The sequence below is a fragment of the Primulina eburnea genome, chromosome 1 (assembly GCF_022965805.1).
Source record: "Primulina eburnea isolate SZY01 chromosome 1, ASM2296580v1, whole genome shotgun sequence".
NCBI classification, from domain to species: Eukaryota; Viridiplantae; Streptophyta; class Magnoliopsida; order Lamiales; family Gesneriaceae; genus Primulina; species Primulina eburnea.
This window is the reverse complement of record NC_133101.1, coordinates 62121320-62138343: the sequence shown is the minus strand read 5'-3', so window position 1 is coordinate 62138343 and position 17024 is coordinate 62121320. Positions and strand designations below refer to the sequence as shown.

Genomic DNA, 17024 nt, shown 5'->3' with positions numbered 1-17024 from the left:
ATATACTAGCTGATAAAGACAACCTTACGAAATTACATTGTTTTCATTTATCATATTATATATACACAGTAGAAAATGATTTTGTTTGATCAGTTATAATTTTCTTTGTCCATACAATTTCACCTCTTTTGACTACTTTGAGGTGACATCATAGACATTAATAATATCAGACCACGTATCAATAGCTATATAGTGTCACATCATCAATGTTGATTATATTATGGCGTATATAATTTATTTTTTATGAGAATAAGATATGTATAGTTTCGAGTCTAGCAATATGTGTATACATGGTTTTTAGTGCAATTTTGTTTGTCACTGATGACTCCGTCTCTGCATGCACTCTCAGTGACAAATAACAAAAATTGCACATATATTAACATAATCAAACCAATATAAAAAAAAATTTAATAAATAGCAATTTATAAAACATACCAAAAATAGCAGTAATACCTGCTTCCACGGCACTCTCGCTGATTCAAACATCTCTATCTTCTTTTCACACGAGAAATGTCTGTTTGCATGTGTCTCAGTACATCCATCATATGCAAATACATCAGCATCCTCTTTTCGCGATTATGGTAAAACCGTCCTCCAAACTTGTCAAACGAAACACTGGGTATCTATATTTGAAAAGCTGGATAGCGGAGGTGGCACTAAAAAAATGTTCTAAAGCGGTTTTTGAGAGACTTTAAACCACTCGTGCAAACTGAAACAAAATGTTTATTAAACCGTTCAACGAAGTCCACGCTGCGTAGTACCAATTGTATAATATAAATGAAGAAGTATGGACGGAGGTGTAGTGAAGGGAGATCGAGAGTGGAGAAATGTATGGGGAAGATGGAGAGCAAAGGTGCGAAGGAGATTGTGGAGACACGTGCAGGGGAGATGGAGGGCGGAGGTTCCAGGAAGATGGTTGAGGCATGTGAGGGGGAGATGGAAGGCGGATGTGTGGTGGAGACATTTATGCTTCTTCTTTCGTCGATGGATAAAAACATTATACTATCAACCTCGGTTCATGACATGAATATATTCTTCTTCACTTTCCGTGGACGGCCCATACACCCACCACAAAATAAAGGCTTACTAGTTTCAATTTTTCCATATTTACTTCTTCACGGCCACCCACATTTCCAATCTCAATTATCTTAGACTCCAAATCATGCAAGAAAATATCATCTCTCCCGCAAAAATGTCTCAACCGAAATCCATCGTTCTCAGTAAGGGCTAATTAATTCATTGAATTACGATATTTCTACAGGTTTTCTAGCTTTAACTAAATATATACAATATTGAATCTTTCATTTTTAAATGCAACTCTCTCAATTTGCCTTCCAATAAGTCAATATTCTCATAAATATGACCGACAAAACAAGATCGTGCTAGCATGGCAACTAATATTTCTGTATATTTTATTGGCTATTATCTGTATAACAGTGAAGAGTGCACCCCCTCAAAATCCATTGCTTGTAGTTGTGGCAAAGAAGAAAAAAAAGAAGCCATGGAAATGGCCGAAGCTATTACTTTTCTTCTTCTGCTACTCCATGTTTTTCCGGCAGTGTATGGCGCCACTATCTCTGTCGGCGGCAGCAGTGGATGGACGACCGGATTCAATTACGATTCTTGGGCTAATGGTCAAGCGTTTACAACCAAAGATGCCTTGTGTAAGTTCATTTATTCGTTCAAACGCATCAAGGATTTGATCGACCGCAAAAGATTTAATGAGGCTGTAACTTAGTGAATATGATCATAATTAAATTATAGTTACGAAAAGTATATGTGTATTATATTTTGATCACCTCTGTTCAAGATCTTTTGTGAAAAAGACTACATAGATAATTCTCTTTGTTTTTGTGTATATATTATAATTATTAAGGCTAAAAATCGTGTATATCTCACTAACGAGTAACGAAGTTCTTCGTCTTTTGATAATACAATTCTCAGTGTTTAACTATGGCCCCAGCCATTCCGTAGAAGAAGTAAGCGCCAGTGACTATGAAGACTGCAACACCAATAATCCCATTGTTTCATACAGCCCCAGCCCAACTTCAATTCCCCTCTCCTCAACCGGAACAAGATACTTCATCTGCCCCACCTCCAACCACTGCTCTCGGGGCATGAAATTGGCAGTCACAATCACCGACGGAAGCAGCACCGCCCCACCGCCGCCACCGTCCACCACCATTCCGCCACCTCAACCTAGAAACAGTACTGTTCCTCCATCGCATCCGCCCAGCACCACTGCGTCACCTCCACCCAAAACCACACCAACTCCCTCCCCGAGCACCCGCTCATCGCCTCCCTCGCGTTCTCCACTCGCACCCACCAATACTCCACCTCCAGCACCCTCTCATGGCACGATTTTGGCAGCCCGGAATAGCATGTTTGTTGAAATATTTCTTGTTATGGCTTCATTCTTTGCGCTTATAGGCTAGGTAAGAGGCAGTGCTACGTTCAATTTCTGACTTTCTTTTTCCCGTTTGTATGCATGCATGTCCCGCCATTATCAGATATTATATATAGCTTCCGCTATTATTGATATTATCGTACTGTAATTTGTTCTAATAAATATTTATATTTTTCAATACATTCATTAGTCCCAAAGTGTGTGCAGTGACAATTCAATTAATGAATGACAAAAATTTGTGTGAGACGATCTCACGGGTCGTATTTTGTGAGACGAATATCTTATTTGAGTCATCCATGAAAAAATATTATTTTTTATGCTAAGAGTATTATTTTTATTGTGAATATCGGTATGGATTGAGATAAAGATTCATGAGACTGTCTCACAAGAGACCTACTCTTAACGAATTAACGACTGAAATTATAATGTCACAAAAATGCAACAGCCTTAAATTATGCGAATGATGTAATATAAAAACCACTGACGTTATGATGTTATTGAATCATGCATAACAAAATTATGTTATGATATATGTCATATGTCGATAAGTTATAAATGTTTAATCTTACAAAACCATATTAATTATTTATTGTCTTAAATAACTTAAATTGAAATTTATTTTTATGATATATTGTATGTCTACTTCTCAAAAAAAAAAAATTGTAGTGTCTCGTAAAATGTATGTTAATTATCCTCTTGACTTGGTAGGAACTCGCAATATATATTTCATTGAAGTTGGCTCTTCCAAGCATCTTCGTTGGCCAAAATGTAATTTGAATTGGTACTTAATGACTATTAAAGATAATCGATTAATTTTTAATGAAAATAGTTATTATTATATTTTTTTTTTAGTATACTGTACATCATTATGCGTGGAAGCTGAAATTAATCATAGATAAGAAGTTATAAAACTATGAGATTAGCTTTAATATTCAAATAAATAAATGACAAAAAATTATAAACCACATTTTAAGATATGACTAGATATGATAAATTAGGCTATCATTTTAAATGTCTCCATTTTTTTGTAACTATTAATTAAGGGCAAAAACTTGTGTGAGACGGTCTCACGGGTCGTATTTTATGAGACGGATCTTTATTTGGGTCATCCATGACAAAGTATTATTTTTTATGCTAAGAGTATTACTTTTTATTGTGAATATGGGTAGGGTTGACCCGTCTCACAGATTATGATCCGTGAGACGGTCTCACATGAGACATACTCATTAATTAAGATCGTGATTATGAGGCGTAACTACCATATTTGAATAATTAAATAAAATATAGCATAACTTTAGGTTTAATTAAAAATTCGTATCTCAGTTGACGGGTTCACACAGTTTTTTTTTTTTAATCTTTGTTTTTGACGACTCAACAATCAATTGACTAACCAAAAATGTTTATTAAAATTGAAGAATGGATGTCATTCCAAAAACATAACAACAACTACATGACTAAAGATTTTTATTTGTGAAACATGTCAACTATGTTCATATTTACAATAAAAAAATAATATTATTTCATAATGATCCAAATAAAAGATTTGTCTCACAAAATTGACTCATAAGACCGTTTCACAAGAATTTTTGTGTAATAATATATAGACACGATGGGTAATTCGTTAAATAAATATGGTATGTATAATATTTCTTAATGGTTAGGTAAGACGAACTATTTCGACCTCTCTTTTTGAAATTTTAATTCAATACATGCACATTTTTTCTAGCCATGAATATTAATTGGTCGTAAAGATCTGAGAATTTTTTAAAAAAAGGAAAAAAAGAAAGAAAAAAAAAGAGAGACATGGATGTGTATTAATATAATATATAAATATAAGCACTACTAGAAAGACGGGCCGGTAAGGATGAGGACGACAGTAAAACAGAAATGAATAAATTAAACACATTTCTTACTAAAAAAATTGGGGATTATTTAAATCATCAATAAATAACAAATCACGTCGGCCAATATTATATATAGTTGGTGACCAAGATTTTAAGCATCAAACATATTATAATCATTTTTTAAAACAAATTCAATTTTAATCACATATCTTCTGATTTTTTTACCACTTTAGTCATTGTTCATAGAGAATATTGATATGACACAATACATATATATACATAAGTGTCACATCAACATTGCATCGATATCACAACCGCACCACGTCCATTTAAAAATATTCGCCGAAGATCGAATGCTAATGGCGTGTGTATACTATTTCGCTTATATTTATTTTATGTTTAACTTTACCATATAATTTAAGATATCTGATATTTGTGCAGGTTTAATTTAGTTGTGAACTCTTCATATAATAATTAAGTGAAAACTGATAAATATTATTGTTTTTTTAATACCTTAAATTACTTTTGACCTTTTGAATTTTTCTGAAAACTTCACGTAATAAAGATAAAATTTGACTTATAAAGATTAAAGAATTTAGGATGATCTGTCTAAAACAAGTTGTAGATCGATTTAAAAACAGAAAGAGATTGAGTTCACCCACCCCATTAGTAATTAATTATTTGATGAAGTCAATAAGGAACAATCTTTTTCCTAAACTACCAAATAATTTGACCAAGAAAATAATACATCATATCATGCCTACCTACTCTCACGATATGATATATATATATATATATATATATATATATATATATATATATATATATATATATATATATATATATATATATATATATATCTCATCATCATCATGGGAGCATGGTAGGTGATAATAGGAATCATCCTGGAAATTTTAATTAAGAGTACATGGTCTAATTTTTATATTTTTCAAGAAAAAACTAGTTATTATTATTTATTAAAATATATGAATGATCAGCCATGATATGAGAATAACTATATATGATGACAATCAATAAAAAAAATTCTACCCACTACGCGGTCGAAACATCTAATTTCGGAGATTTATTGAACAGGTAAAATACTTGACGTAATGGGATTGTTAATTCTTGTATTATGTGTTCGTAAATGAAATCTAAGTGAAATAATCGTATTATTGTATTATGTGATAGTTAAATAAGATCTGAGCTAACTATGAGAGTATGTATCTTGTGAGACAGTCTTACGAATATTTATGTGTGAAACATGTCAACTCAAATAAAATATATGTCTTACAAAATACGACCAGTGACACTGTCACATACAAGTTTTTGCCAACTATGGGACGATAAGTTAAAACCATATATCTAACTCCAAATATAGAAGTCTAAAATTAACTCAAGTTCACCAAAGTTGCGTACTTAGTACTATTATTGTAACCGAAAATTTTAAATTTTATGTAGAAATAATTTTTTGCCTTGTAAGTATTATATTTTTAAAAATAAATATAAGGTAATTGATCGTAATTAGTTAATATGTTTATTTTAGTTTACAGTCTCTCTCTCTCTCTTTTTTTTTTTGACAATTATTTTACAGTCTCTTTAAAAAATATTGAAATATTTTCACGTCATGGCTGTCTATATAACATGCACGATGCACCAGTATATCCATTGCTTGTTTGAGTTTCCATCTCATAATATTAATTCCAGCCAAGGATCGGATCGATACGTCTACAGAAATGGCCAAAGCTATCACTTTTCTTGCTGCTCTCCTCCTAGTTTTTCAGGCAGTTTACGGTGCCAACATCGTTGTAGGGGGCGCCGGCGGGTGGAGCTCGAGTGTCAATTATGATAACTGGGCTAACGGCCAGACTTTTACCACATCAGACGTGCTTGGTGAGTACTTCATTCAAAAGTATATTGCATTAAATTCGTTTGTTAATCTAGCTAGCCATATATATATCATCGACTATTTGAGACGAAATGATTGTGATGTATGGTATTTGTGTTAATTAATGTTCAGTGTTCAACTATGGTCCCTCCCATTCCGTGGACGAAGTAAACCAAGCTGACTACCAGAACTGCAACTCCGACAACCCCATCTCTTCAAACAGTCCAAGCCCGAGTTCCATCCCACTCACCACCACGGGGACGAGGTATTTCATCTGTCCCGAATCCAATCACTGCTCTCGAGGCATGAAATTGGCCGTCACGGTCACCAGCGGAAGCAACACCGGCACCCCATCACCGCCATCCGGCACCACACCATCGCCTCCGGACTCCGGCACCACTCCGTCGACCCCGGAGCCTCCACCGCCCTCTAGTGATGCGACGGTCGTTCTGGTTGGATGGAACAGTTTGTTCGTCGGGGTGTTAGTCGTTGTGGCCGCCTTGTTTGGAGTGATTGGCTAGGGAAGAGGCAGTGCTTTGTTTGCTGAATTATGAGTTATTATTTTATTTTCCTATTTTTGTGTGTATAAATAAACTACTGGACTTTGTAGTTATATTTGAATTTCGATTTTAATTTATACATGTTGTCGTTTTATTATTACCATATCATAAAATATACCTTTGTTAAAATTAGAAGGTCATGCGATTAGCCACCAAATATAGGAATCCTATATTTGTCTCACTGCTATATATATTATTTGGTCTGAAATTCTGCATGATAAATAATCTCCCAAACATTTAAATGTATTTGGACTCTTTGAAAGCAGTGATAATTGCTTCCCAAATTCAAAACCTAGTTGTAGTTAATGGTTTATTTGGAATTCAACATATGCGACGACATGCTAACAATGTTGCTCATAGTTTAGCTAAATTTGCTATGTCTTCTTCTAGTTATGTTTGGATCGATGTTGGTTTCTCTACTTGGTTACAAGAACTTGTATTTACTGGTTTTCTTAAAAAGAATAAAACGTTGAAGATTATATTTCTTATATAAAAAAAATACATGTGCTTGCAAACTTGAGGAAGTAATCAAAAGCCGTGGTTCCTTCAGATATTGCTGCTAAGTCAACACGACAATTTAGTTAATGAAAGAAAAATTTGGTAATAACTAATCTATGCCTTGACAACTCGTCTAAAACCAACCATTGTAATCAATTAATTAAAAGTCAATTGTTCCGGAAAAAATAAATGCATGATTTATTTTGGTTCTCGCTAGTTGTATGTCTCCATGTTGAAAATGCACGTTTAGTTAGTGCAGGTACTGGTCTCCCACGCTTTTCACCTACAATGGTCACTCCATGACCTTTTTTCATAGGTGACAATAAAATAAAACCGCGCCGCTGCCTTTTCAGATCATGAATACTTCACTTCCATTTGCTGCTACTATTCTTGATGATTACAGAATGGTTAAAGAATACTGCACTAGTTATGTGAACCGCCAATCTTGAATCCCACCTTGTTTTCACCGCAACGCCTGATAGATAAACGTGAGATCCGTGGTTGGACATCACGGATTGTTGAATTCGACTTCTTCCAATGGTATTCATGAACAGATCAAATATGATACCCGGAGCAAGTCACCAATAATCTTTACACGAGCATGTCCCATTCTTGAAATGGTGGAACCTATGCATATCGCGGACAACTATCTCTCGTTTGGTCACAAGAGATATGTATTTTGTGGCATTGTGGCAATCTCCACAGACCCGAAGATTTTTCCTGATATGAATAGTCGTGCCAGGACTTGTATTCAAAAGTCCAAATGCAATGGCTATCTTCTCACTGTGAGTATTCAGCAACTGCTCCTGAACATCATCTTCGACATCATGAATAGAGCTGGTATCAGGGATATACCCAGCCATTTTGATCCTATCGATCAATGTCTCAAGGTATGCATATATCTTCTTGGATTGAGGATGACTCGTGTTCCCAGAATAGAAAGTGTGAACCTCATTTTTCAAGTCCACTGTACTGCAACCAGGTGTTTTTCTAATCCCTTTCTTCTCCATCATGGTTCTTACTTTAGCAACTTTATCCCACATTGAAGCTAAGGCATAAATATTGGCAAGTAAAACGTGATACCCACCGTCATCTGGTTCTAAACTGAATAGTTTGTCAGCAACTCTCTCCCCTAAATCCACATTTTTGTGAATCTTGCAGGCTCCCAGCATGGCACCAAAGACGTTGATCCCTGGTTCGACAGGCATGCATTGTACAAAATCCCAAGCCTCTTCAACTCTACCAGCTCGACCAAGTAAGTCAACCATGGCTCCGTAATGATCCATCGATGGTTCTATGCCATATACCTCTTTCATAATGGTATAGTAGTGTTGCCCTTCTTTTACAAGGCCAGAGTGGCTGCAAGCCGATATTATGCACAGAAATGTAACATCATTCGGATTTATACTCCCATTTTGGCACATTTCATCAAATAATTCCACAGCTTCTTTTCCAAAACCATGAGTTCCATAGCCGTCTATCATAGCATTCCATGTCGTGACATGCCTCTCATCCATCATGTCAAAGAGCTTTCTTGCTTTATTCACAGCTCCACATTTTGCATACATGTCAACAATGGCTGTCATAACAAATACATTCTTGTCCAAATACATTCGTATAGCCAGTCCATATATCCAATTCGCTTGGCGTAACACAGATAACTCAGCAACAGCAGTGATGACACTCACCAGTGTGAATGAATCAGGTACCATATTATGCTGTTGCATTTTGCAGAATAGATCGATGGCTTCAATCACACGACCATTTTGTGCACAGCCTAATATTATAGCATTCCAAGATACGAGTGTCTTTCCTTCCAGTTTATGAAACAATTCATATGCCACATCAACCCTTCTGCACTTGCAATACATTGAAATCAAGGAGTTCATCACCGAGACATCCGAACCAAGGCCTAGCTGATCGACTAACTCATGAAGAAACCGACCATTCCGGAGATCACCCAAATCGCCACATGCATGTAAAGTGCCCATAATCGTAACGTTGCTTGGCTTCAGTCCTTCATCCAACATCTTTTGAAATACATTAATCGCTTCTTCTGAATCCCCACTTTGAGCATATCCATCAATCAAGGAATTCCATGAAACTACAGTTCTTGAATCCATTCCATCAAAAACCCGTCTCGCCGTTCCTATCAACCCACATTTTGCATACATGTCCAACAGGGCAGTTGCAACATTTACGTATGACTCCAACCCGCGTCTCATAACGTACCCATGAATCGATTTCCCAATCTTTGAATTCCTAATATCAGCAGAGGTAGGCAATATAGAAACCACAGTAACCATATCAGGGCTATGCCCCTCTTCTTGCATTAAAATAACCAACTCCAACACCCTCTTTGGCATTCTGTTTTGTGAAAACCCTCCAAGCACCGTATTCCAACAAACCAAATCTCTTTCAGGCATTCTTTCAAACATCTTATACGCCTCATGAATTAAGCGGCATTTAGCGTACAAATTCATCACACTGGTCATGGAAAACAAATTAGAGGAAAACCCATTCACTATCAACTGCGCATGAATCTCCTTCCCTCTTCCAGCATCAAAACTATCAGCGCATGCTTTCAGCAAATAAGCAAAATTATACACAACCGGCATCACGTTCTCATACTTCATTCGACAAAAGAACCTCAAAGCAGCATCTAGAGACGATTGTTGAACGTATCCTCTGAGTAGGGTATGGTATAGAGGATCAATCTTGGATTCAATTGGCTCAAACACTTTGACCGCATCATTTAAGCTCCTGTATTTGCAGAACAAGCTGACGAGCTTGGTTTGGAACAAATGCTCGTTGTATAGGCCGTTTTTAATTATAAGTGGGAGAAATTGATGGAGTTCTTTCATGGAAGTACACATCTCGAGGAGAATGGCTGCGGGGTGGGTGTATATGTGCGGAGGAATGTGGGTTCTTGGTGAAAAGAAAGGTGGGGCGGTGGAGAGTGGTGACGGCATTGAGCGAGGAAGTAGGAGCGAGGTCATTGCGTTTTGGCCACCACTACGCCTAGGCGCCGGAGAATGGGATGTCTTCTTGGTCACAAGTTAGCTCAGTCAAACATCTTCTAAGTATATGATGCTATTTTACTTTTTTCTGCCAAAAAGAGAATGGATTACAAGTAGGGTTAAATGCCATACTTACGCAACATTCCATGGTTCTAGACTGAGGACCCTTAAAGAAGTGAGAGGATTCGTAGTACCAGCTCCAACCTGCCCAACATAGTCAAATCCTTGCAAAAATTAAACAAGATGATGGCAGTAGTTCGAATGCAAACAAAGAAAGAGAGGGAATAAACAGATATGGGAAGAAGAAAAGGAATAACCGATAACTTCAAAAACTTTTCATTGCAATTGCAGAAACCATAAATATAGGGATCCACTCAATATAACTCAACGACTCTTAGAAAGACCATGAAAAGCAGATTGTGAAAATTGTTACATCCACCACCGACCACTCTACTGCTAAATTACTCTTTGTTCATAAATTAAAAGTAAACTCCATATAAGGTGATACCCTTAATAAAAATTTGAACTATGGTTTAGCATCCTTACATCCAAAGGTATATCGACTTCAGGAATGCATAAGACCAATAAGATAAGTTTTGGTGGCTGAGTCACATAATCAAGTTCATTAGAGATAATCTCCCACTTTATCAGAGTCAAACGGTACTTAATATGCATCTCTAATTTAAACTAAGATGCTTCCTCTAATCTAAAAAATATTTTTTAAAGGATTTTTTTATGTCAACACAAGGTAATGAAATTATCTGATAAAGCTATGAATTCATAAATGCCACAAAATAGCCTTCATAGAAACTTACTAATAAGTTGGCACATAGAAAGTAATTTGTGAAAAAAATTGTTGAAATCAATAACTTTGTATTTGCACCGTCCAGTTTCTCAGTAATAAAAACATAAATGCTAGCTTTTCACTCCCGAAAAAGGACTTCAATGGCCAATTTTTGCGGGAAGTGTCAGTTTGGCAACAGAGAAGGGAAACTGGGGCAAGACTAAAACAAAACTTTTTTTTCTGTTCCACAGAGCATAACAAAGCATCTCATGAAGGTAACTTATGTATGTAACACTTTTTTAAGTACACATTTATTCAAATAAAAGGGTGTGTTAAAATTGGTGGAATACACTCCCAAACCTATGAACTCATGTTATTTTTATTTACCATCAGCTTAGATTGTATTAGAGGTTGAAATAGAAATTACTACAATAGTTTACCTCGAATATATAACTCATGAATCTCCATGATTAATAGGGTATCAAAAACATCCCAACCGCATTCTAAAGTAGTTACGCCCTAGATGGAATGAAATTTGCATTTCCAAGCACGGCTTATTGAAATTTTCAACAATAATGGAACCAACCAAAAGGTCCAGCACATGGGTTTGTTTATTGAAATAGAACAAGATCAAGTATCAGTTAACCAAAGTTGGCATTTTGACTTGCATCTACGAGAGTTATTTTTACTAGCTCAAAATAATGAAAACACAAATTCCCCTTACCTCAGTGTTGCTGCATTGCATCACAGCACATCCAACAGAAGCCCGATACTCCTGCATGGTATAAGAACCAAAAGTTCAAAAAAAAAAATATAATCATGTCAAGGTAAACGACGATGATGCTACCATTCAAAGAAAAACTTATTTTTCATTTAGCACCCGTTATACTTCATTTGAGGGAAAATAACCAAGTTACTGAATCCAGTCCCTAAAGCTTTCAATAATTTTCAATCAAGTTTACGGAAGCTGTACTATCCAAGAAGAAAGTTATTTTTCCCTTTTTGCACTCGTTGGCTTCATTCATCTGATGAAAACACAAACCAACAAAATCCGAGGCAATGTTTGATTTTGTCTTTTGGGCAATTATTCTGGACAAATGCACTTTGGGAGATTGTGTTGGACAATCACATGCATGATAGGTTTAAAATAGTATATGGAATGGATTATAATACAGAACATAGGAAGATATGAAAATTGGAATTAACAAATTTCCGGGGGAGGTTTGTTTTCCTTTTGAAAGAATGCCGACTTTGCAATAGAAAGTAACCAAACTTAATTCAACAAAGTAAATTCAGTCCACGAATCCATTACACATACAACCATATAATTCGCAGTCCAAAAAACATCAATCAGTAAACCGCAACAAAACCCACAAATTTATTGAAATGAACGCACAGTCGACCCAAGAAAAGGTCCAAACCGAAACTTGGACAAATACATCAAGATCAAAACACCTGGAGGAGCTGAATGGCTGGCTGAAACGTGAGAACAGAAGGTGAAGAAGAAAAGAAGAAAGAGGGGCCGCAGAAGACGAAAAACGCGATAAGTAGAAAATTGGGGGTACTTTGGGAAAAAATTTATTTGATGAGGTGGGTCGGGTTCAGCTTTACGCTGGGCCGGAACCCAACTAAGTAAGCTGGTGGCATATGGGGATGACAGACCTACACCACTTCTTCGGCGGATTTACACTGTTTTTTTATTTATTTAAATAATAAATATTAACATTTTTTTTTATTACAACTCACGCAGGGGAGGGGGATCGAACCCAGGGTGGGAGGCCAGCTAATCCGGCGGGTGAGACCATTGGGCTAGGGATGGCAATTTTCCCCGCGGGTTTGGGGCCCCACGGGGAAAACTCGAAACGGGGATGGAGATCTCCGATTTTTTTCGGGTTTAGGTTCGGGTTCGGGGATTTTTTTAAATCCCCGATATAGTTCGGGGCGGGTATGGGATTATTATCCCATCCCCGAACCCGCCCCGAAAATATATTATCAATAATAAAATAATAGTATTATTAATATTAATAATATAATTTTTAAAACATTAATAATAATAATATTATTAATATTGATATTGATATTAATATTAAAATTGTATCTAATATAATAGATAATAATAAGTTTTGATTTGAGAAAATCTCCGAATCCGTCATTGTCTTGCCATATTAATATTTTTGAAACGGGGATGAGGACGGGGATGGTAAGTTGATCCCCGAAGTTTCGGGTTTGGGGATTCCCCGAACCCGAAAAAGCGGGGAAGGGGGCGGGGATGGGGGTGGGGATGGCATTCGGGGATGGGGATGGGGATGGCAAACCCGCCCCCGCCCCGGCCCATTGCCATCCCTACATTGGGCTAGAAGCCCGGTCTCAATAAATATTAACATTTAATAACAAATAAATTGATACAAAAATAACAATACCGATGAGATATAGAAAATAAAAATTATAATCGAGATTTTCATTGATGTTATGTATTTTTCGGACGAACCAAACTATGAGTATTAATGACATGATGTTACATATGTTTCACACAAAATATTAAAAATTTAAAATCAAAACAAAAATTCTTATAAAATCGTTATGCGATTCATTTTTGTAAGAAAAATTTCTTACACGACCCAACTCATTAAAGTTTTATTTTTATATAAAAAATTACTTTTAATTACATATATAGATTGGTCAACTCGTCTCATTGATATAGATCTGTTAGACCATCTCACAAGAATAAAGATATCTTCTAAAATTAATAAAGAGTAAATTATAAACTCATGATGTTATATCTCTCACTAGACATCTTTTAATATGAAACATTTATTGGATTTATAAGTTATTTTTTGTTAGTTTTAATATCTGACGTTTGTGCTGGTTCACTCTGAGCGAATTTCACTTGCATCTCTTTGATTTATAAATCACTATTTATTAGTTTAAATATCTGAGGTCAGCAGTTTCAGTATTCAGTATATGCATCATGCATCTTAATTTATCTTATAATTATGTTTTTTTTACACAATGATTGACATTGATCAAATGGTAGCCTTTTATAGGTTGTTCATTTCGCTACTTCACTCTCAACGATAACATTAATGTTAATTTATAAATTCGAGAGTTGTTCATTCCAAAATACTTGTCCATTAGGTAGTAGTATAACCTCACGAGTTTATGAGCTACTATTTATTAATTTTAATATTTAATGTGAGCCATTGTAACGATGCCCACTTTTTGAGAAGTCAATAATGTCTAAGATGATCCATTCTAGACGATTTTCACACATCTTTCAATATTAAATGCATGCATCATACACATTAATCAAGTCTTTAAAATGTTATTTACACAATTATCAACTCCGATATGATTGCAGTTATTTTCTATGTCATTATTTCATTTACGCAGATTCTCAACGAAAACATCAATGTTAGATTATAAACACAAAAAGTGTTTTATACCAAAAAAAAAATTGTCAATTGAATGATATAATCTTATGAATTTATAAACTACTATCAATCAATTTTAATATTCGGCGTAGTACATTTGTAACACTGAGCTAACTCTATTCGCTAAAATTCATGAAAAGTTGGTTTCATTAAGATTTGGCATGTTAGTTGACCCATCAACCCATTTACTTATTTTTTGAGTCCCTAATCTCCGTTTCTCTCGTAACTCACTAATCAACCAAATAATTGACCAAAACAATAACTAAAATAGACAGAATACTTCCATCACATCAAACAAGACACTTGGGTGCATGGAGGTGTGGTGCTAGCTTTCATTAAATATAAAAACATATATCTTATTTGAATTTTGAATAATACGATTTATATCGGTCTCTCTTTAATTGATTTTTTGATTAATACATAAAAAATTCCTTCTTAATTATAGATTATTTCAGTCATCGAAAGTCGATTTCTTAATTGAAAAAAATACAAATTTGGCTCGTTCTAAAATTTTCGAATCCTTCAAAAAATCGTTGACCTCGATAAAAGCAAAAAAAAAAAAAAACGAGAGAAATTGAACCGAAACTGATCCCGGCACCATTTTTTATATATAAAACACTTCAAGCCATGTGTTGTACAGACAACGCGGCTGAAAGTCAACTGATCATAGCTAGCAATAAGTTGACCAAGAAAAGCACAGTACCTGCGATGTACGAGAATGCCTACCCACTCCCTCTCAGTTGAGTAAAATATTACGAAAGAATCTCAACTTTCTCCCACGCTTTCATGCCTATATAACTAACACGTACGGTGCACCAGTACTGTTTCCACTGCTTATTTTCATTTCATATTCTTGCATATTATAATTGAAATGGCCAAAGTTATCACTTCTCTTGCTCTCCTCCTCATTTTTCCGGTAGCGATATACTGTGCCAACATTTATGTAGGCGACGATAGCTTCTTGGGATGGACCGACGGAACAGATTATGAGGCTTGGGTTAAAGATAAGAAATTTACAACCAAAGACCTACTAGGTTTGTTGATTACTTCATCAAATTTTTTCTTAAGTACTATTTATTATTTCTTTACATAGAAGTTCCGGTTTCCTTTTTTTTTTCTTTCATAAGAATAACAATAGTACGAGAGAAGGGTATTTTGAGAAAAGAAATTAGTCATATGAGATATTAAAATTAGTTATTCTTGGTCCATCTTCTCATCCTCCTCCAATGCACCGCGGTTTCAGGTTTGAAGACTCTCCATCTTCATTTCAAAAATATTAATAGGACAAGACGAGACGGGTTTGAGAAACTCGCTAACCAAATTAATATTATTTCTGGAGTGGGTTTAGTGATAAATGATAATGTCCTCATATCTGTCTTGAACTCGAAAAATTGAAGATCCAGTCTCGTTTCGAGTATTTTTGGCTGGACCCGGAACTCGTGGGATGACCCTCGACGTCATTAAGAAATTGTAAAATTTAGACCCTGTATATTAGATCATGCATGATTCCTTGTGCCTTAAGTACCGATTTTTTCCCTAAAAAGAAATTATAATTAAGAGTGGGTCTCATGTGAGATCGTCTCACGGATCTTAATCTGTGAAACGGGTCAACCCTACCCATATCCACGATAAAAAGTAATACTCTTAGCATAAAAAATAATACTTTTTCATGAATAACTCAAATAGGAGATCCGTCTCACAAATTCGACCCGTGAGACCGTCTCTCACAAGTTTTTACCTATAATTAATCTATAAGCATAAAATATATGTAATTCGTGATATATTCTAATGATTCGTCGCTATATTTGTGTAAAATATTCAGTGTTCGATTATTCCAGCCGCCATTCAGTTGCGGAAGTAACCGAAACTGAATTCAATTACTGCGACTTCAGTAATCCCATTTTTTTAAACGACTCGAGCCCGACTGCATTCCCCCTAACTACCACCGGCACAAGGTATTTTATCTGTCCCACATCCGGTCACTGCGCAAAAGGCATGAAATTGGCTATCACAGTCACCGACGGAAGCAGCACAGGTACATCACCACCCTCCGGAACCACCCCATCACCGCCATCGAGAACCAGACAATCGCCTCCGGATTCCGGAACCACCCCGTCGCCTCCGGACTCCGGAACCATTCCGAATCCCTCTGGGTCGACGGTCGTTTTTCCTGGCCGGAATATTCTGTTGATTGCTGTGGCCACCTTGTTTGGTGTCATCGTCTAGGGAATAGGCAGTGCAATTTGCTTTGTTTGGTGTCATCGGATCATGAGTTGTTATTTTCTTTTCTTTTCTTTTATTGTTGTGGGATAAAATGATATTTTAATCGGTATTAAATTTTCATCTACTGAATTCAAGTATTCATTTACAGCATGCTCACTCTGTTAAATTTATGTACGTGAAACGAGTCGACTTAATATATATTTATCGTGAAAAATATGTTTTCGTAAAATGATAAATCAAAAAGTAATATGTCATATTTTGATATTTTACAATCCTAATTAATGTGAAGAAAAATTATTTTTCTATGATATTCAAAATATTAAAATAATTTAAAAGATGAAAATTTATTTAAAATGTAATTTTAAAATA

General features: G+C 35.5%; 3 protein-coding genes across 8 annotated transcripts; 2 read left to right on the top strand and 1 right to left on the bottom strand.

Moving 5' to 3' along the window:
- The first annotated feature begins 1479 nt into the window (after positions 1-1479).
- Positions 1480-2498, top strand: LOC140838560 (blue copper protein-like). Its single transcript, XM_073204965.1, has 2 exons — positions 1480-1664; positions 1945-2498. Exons 1-2 carry the CDS (start codon positions 1502-1504, stop codon positions 2433-2435), a joined length of 654 nt encoding a protein of 217 aa, XP_073061066.1. The 5' UTR covers positions 1480-1501; the 3' UTR covers positions 2436-2498.
- A 3415-nt stretch (positions 2499-5913) lies between these two features.
- Positions 5914-6796, top strand: LOC140838566 (stellacyanin-like). Its single transcript, XM_073204978.1, has 2 exons — positions 5914-6144; positions 6272-6796. Exons 1-2 carry the CDS (start codon positions 5988-5990, stop codon positions 6658-6660), a joined length of 546 nt encoding a protein of 181 aa, XP_073061079.1. The 5' UTR covers positions 5914-5987; the 3' UTR covers positions 6661-6796.
- A 930-nt stretch (positions 6797-7726) lies between these two features.
- Positions 7727-12556, bottom strand: LOC140838478 (pentatricopeptide repeat-containing protein At1g11290, chloroplastic). 6 transcript variants are annotated; one of them, XM_073204820.1, is made up of 3 exons: positions 12457-12556; positions 11726-11776; positions 7727-10421 (listed from the first exon to the last, which is right to left on the bottom strand). In XM_073204820.1, the coding sequence occupies exon 3, from the start codon at positions 10194-10196 to the stop codon at positions 7776-7778; it is 2421 nt and encodes an 806-aa protein (XP_073060921.1). In that variant the 5' UTR covers positions 10197-10421; positions 11726-11776; positions 12457-12556; the 3' UTR covers positions 7727-7775. The 6 variants fall into 6 exon arrangements, with proteins under 6 accessions (XP_073060921.1, XP_073060958.1, XP_073060930.1 ...); XM_073204857.1 differs by having other exon boundaries at positions 7727-10441; positions 12457-12519; XM_073204829.1 differs by having other exon boundaries at positions 12398-12487.
- Between the last annotated feature and the right edge of the window lie 4468 nt (positions 12557-17024).

Bases quoted from the DNA above. Each gene is read 5' to 3' on its own strand.
- LOC140838560 (XM_073204965.1), top strand. From the start codon at position 1,502: ATGGAAATGGCCGAAGCTATTACTTTTCTTCTTCTGCTACTCCATGTT. The intron at 1,665-1,944 runs GTAAGTTCATTT...TACAATTCTCAG, and splicing joins TACAACCAAAGATGCCTTGT to TGTTTAACTATGGCCCCAGC.
- LOC140838566 (XM_073204978.1), top strand. From the start codon at position 5,988: ATGGCCAAAGCTATCACTTTTCTTGCTGCTCTCCTCCTAGTTTTTCAG. The intron at 6,145-6,271 runs GTGAGTACTTCA...ATTAATGTTCAG, and splicing joins TACCACATCAGACGTGCTTG to TGTTCAACTATGGTCCCTCC.
- LOC140838478 (XM_073204820.1), bottom strand. From the start codon at position 10,196: ATGACCTCGCTCCTACTTCCTCGCTCAATGCCGTCACCACTCTCCACC.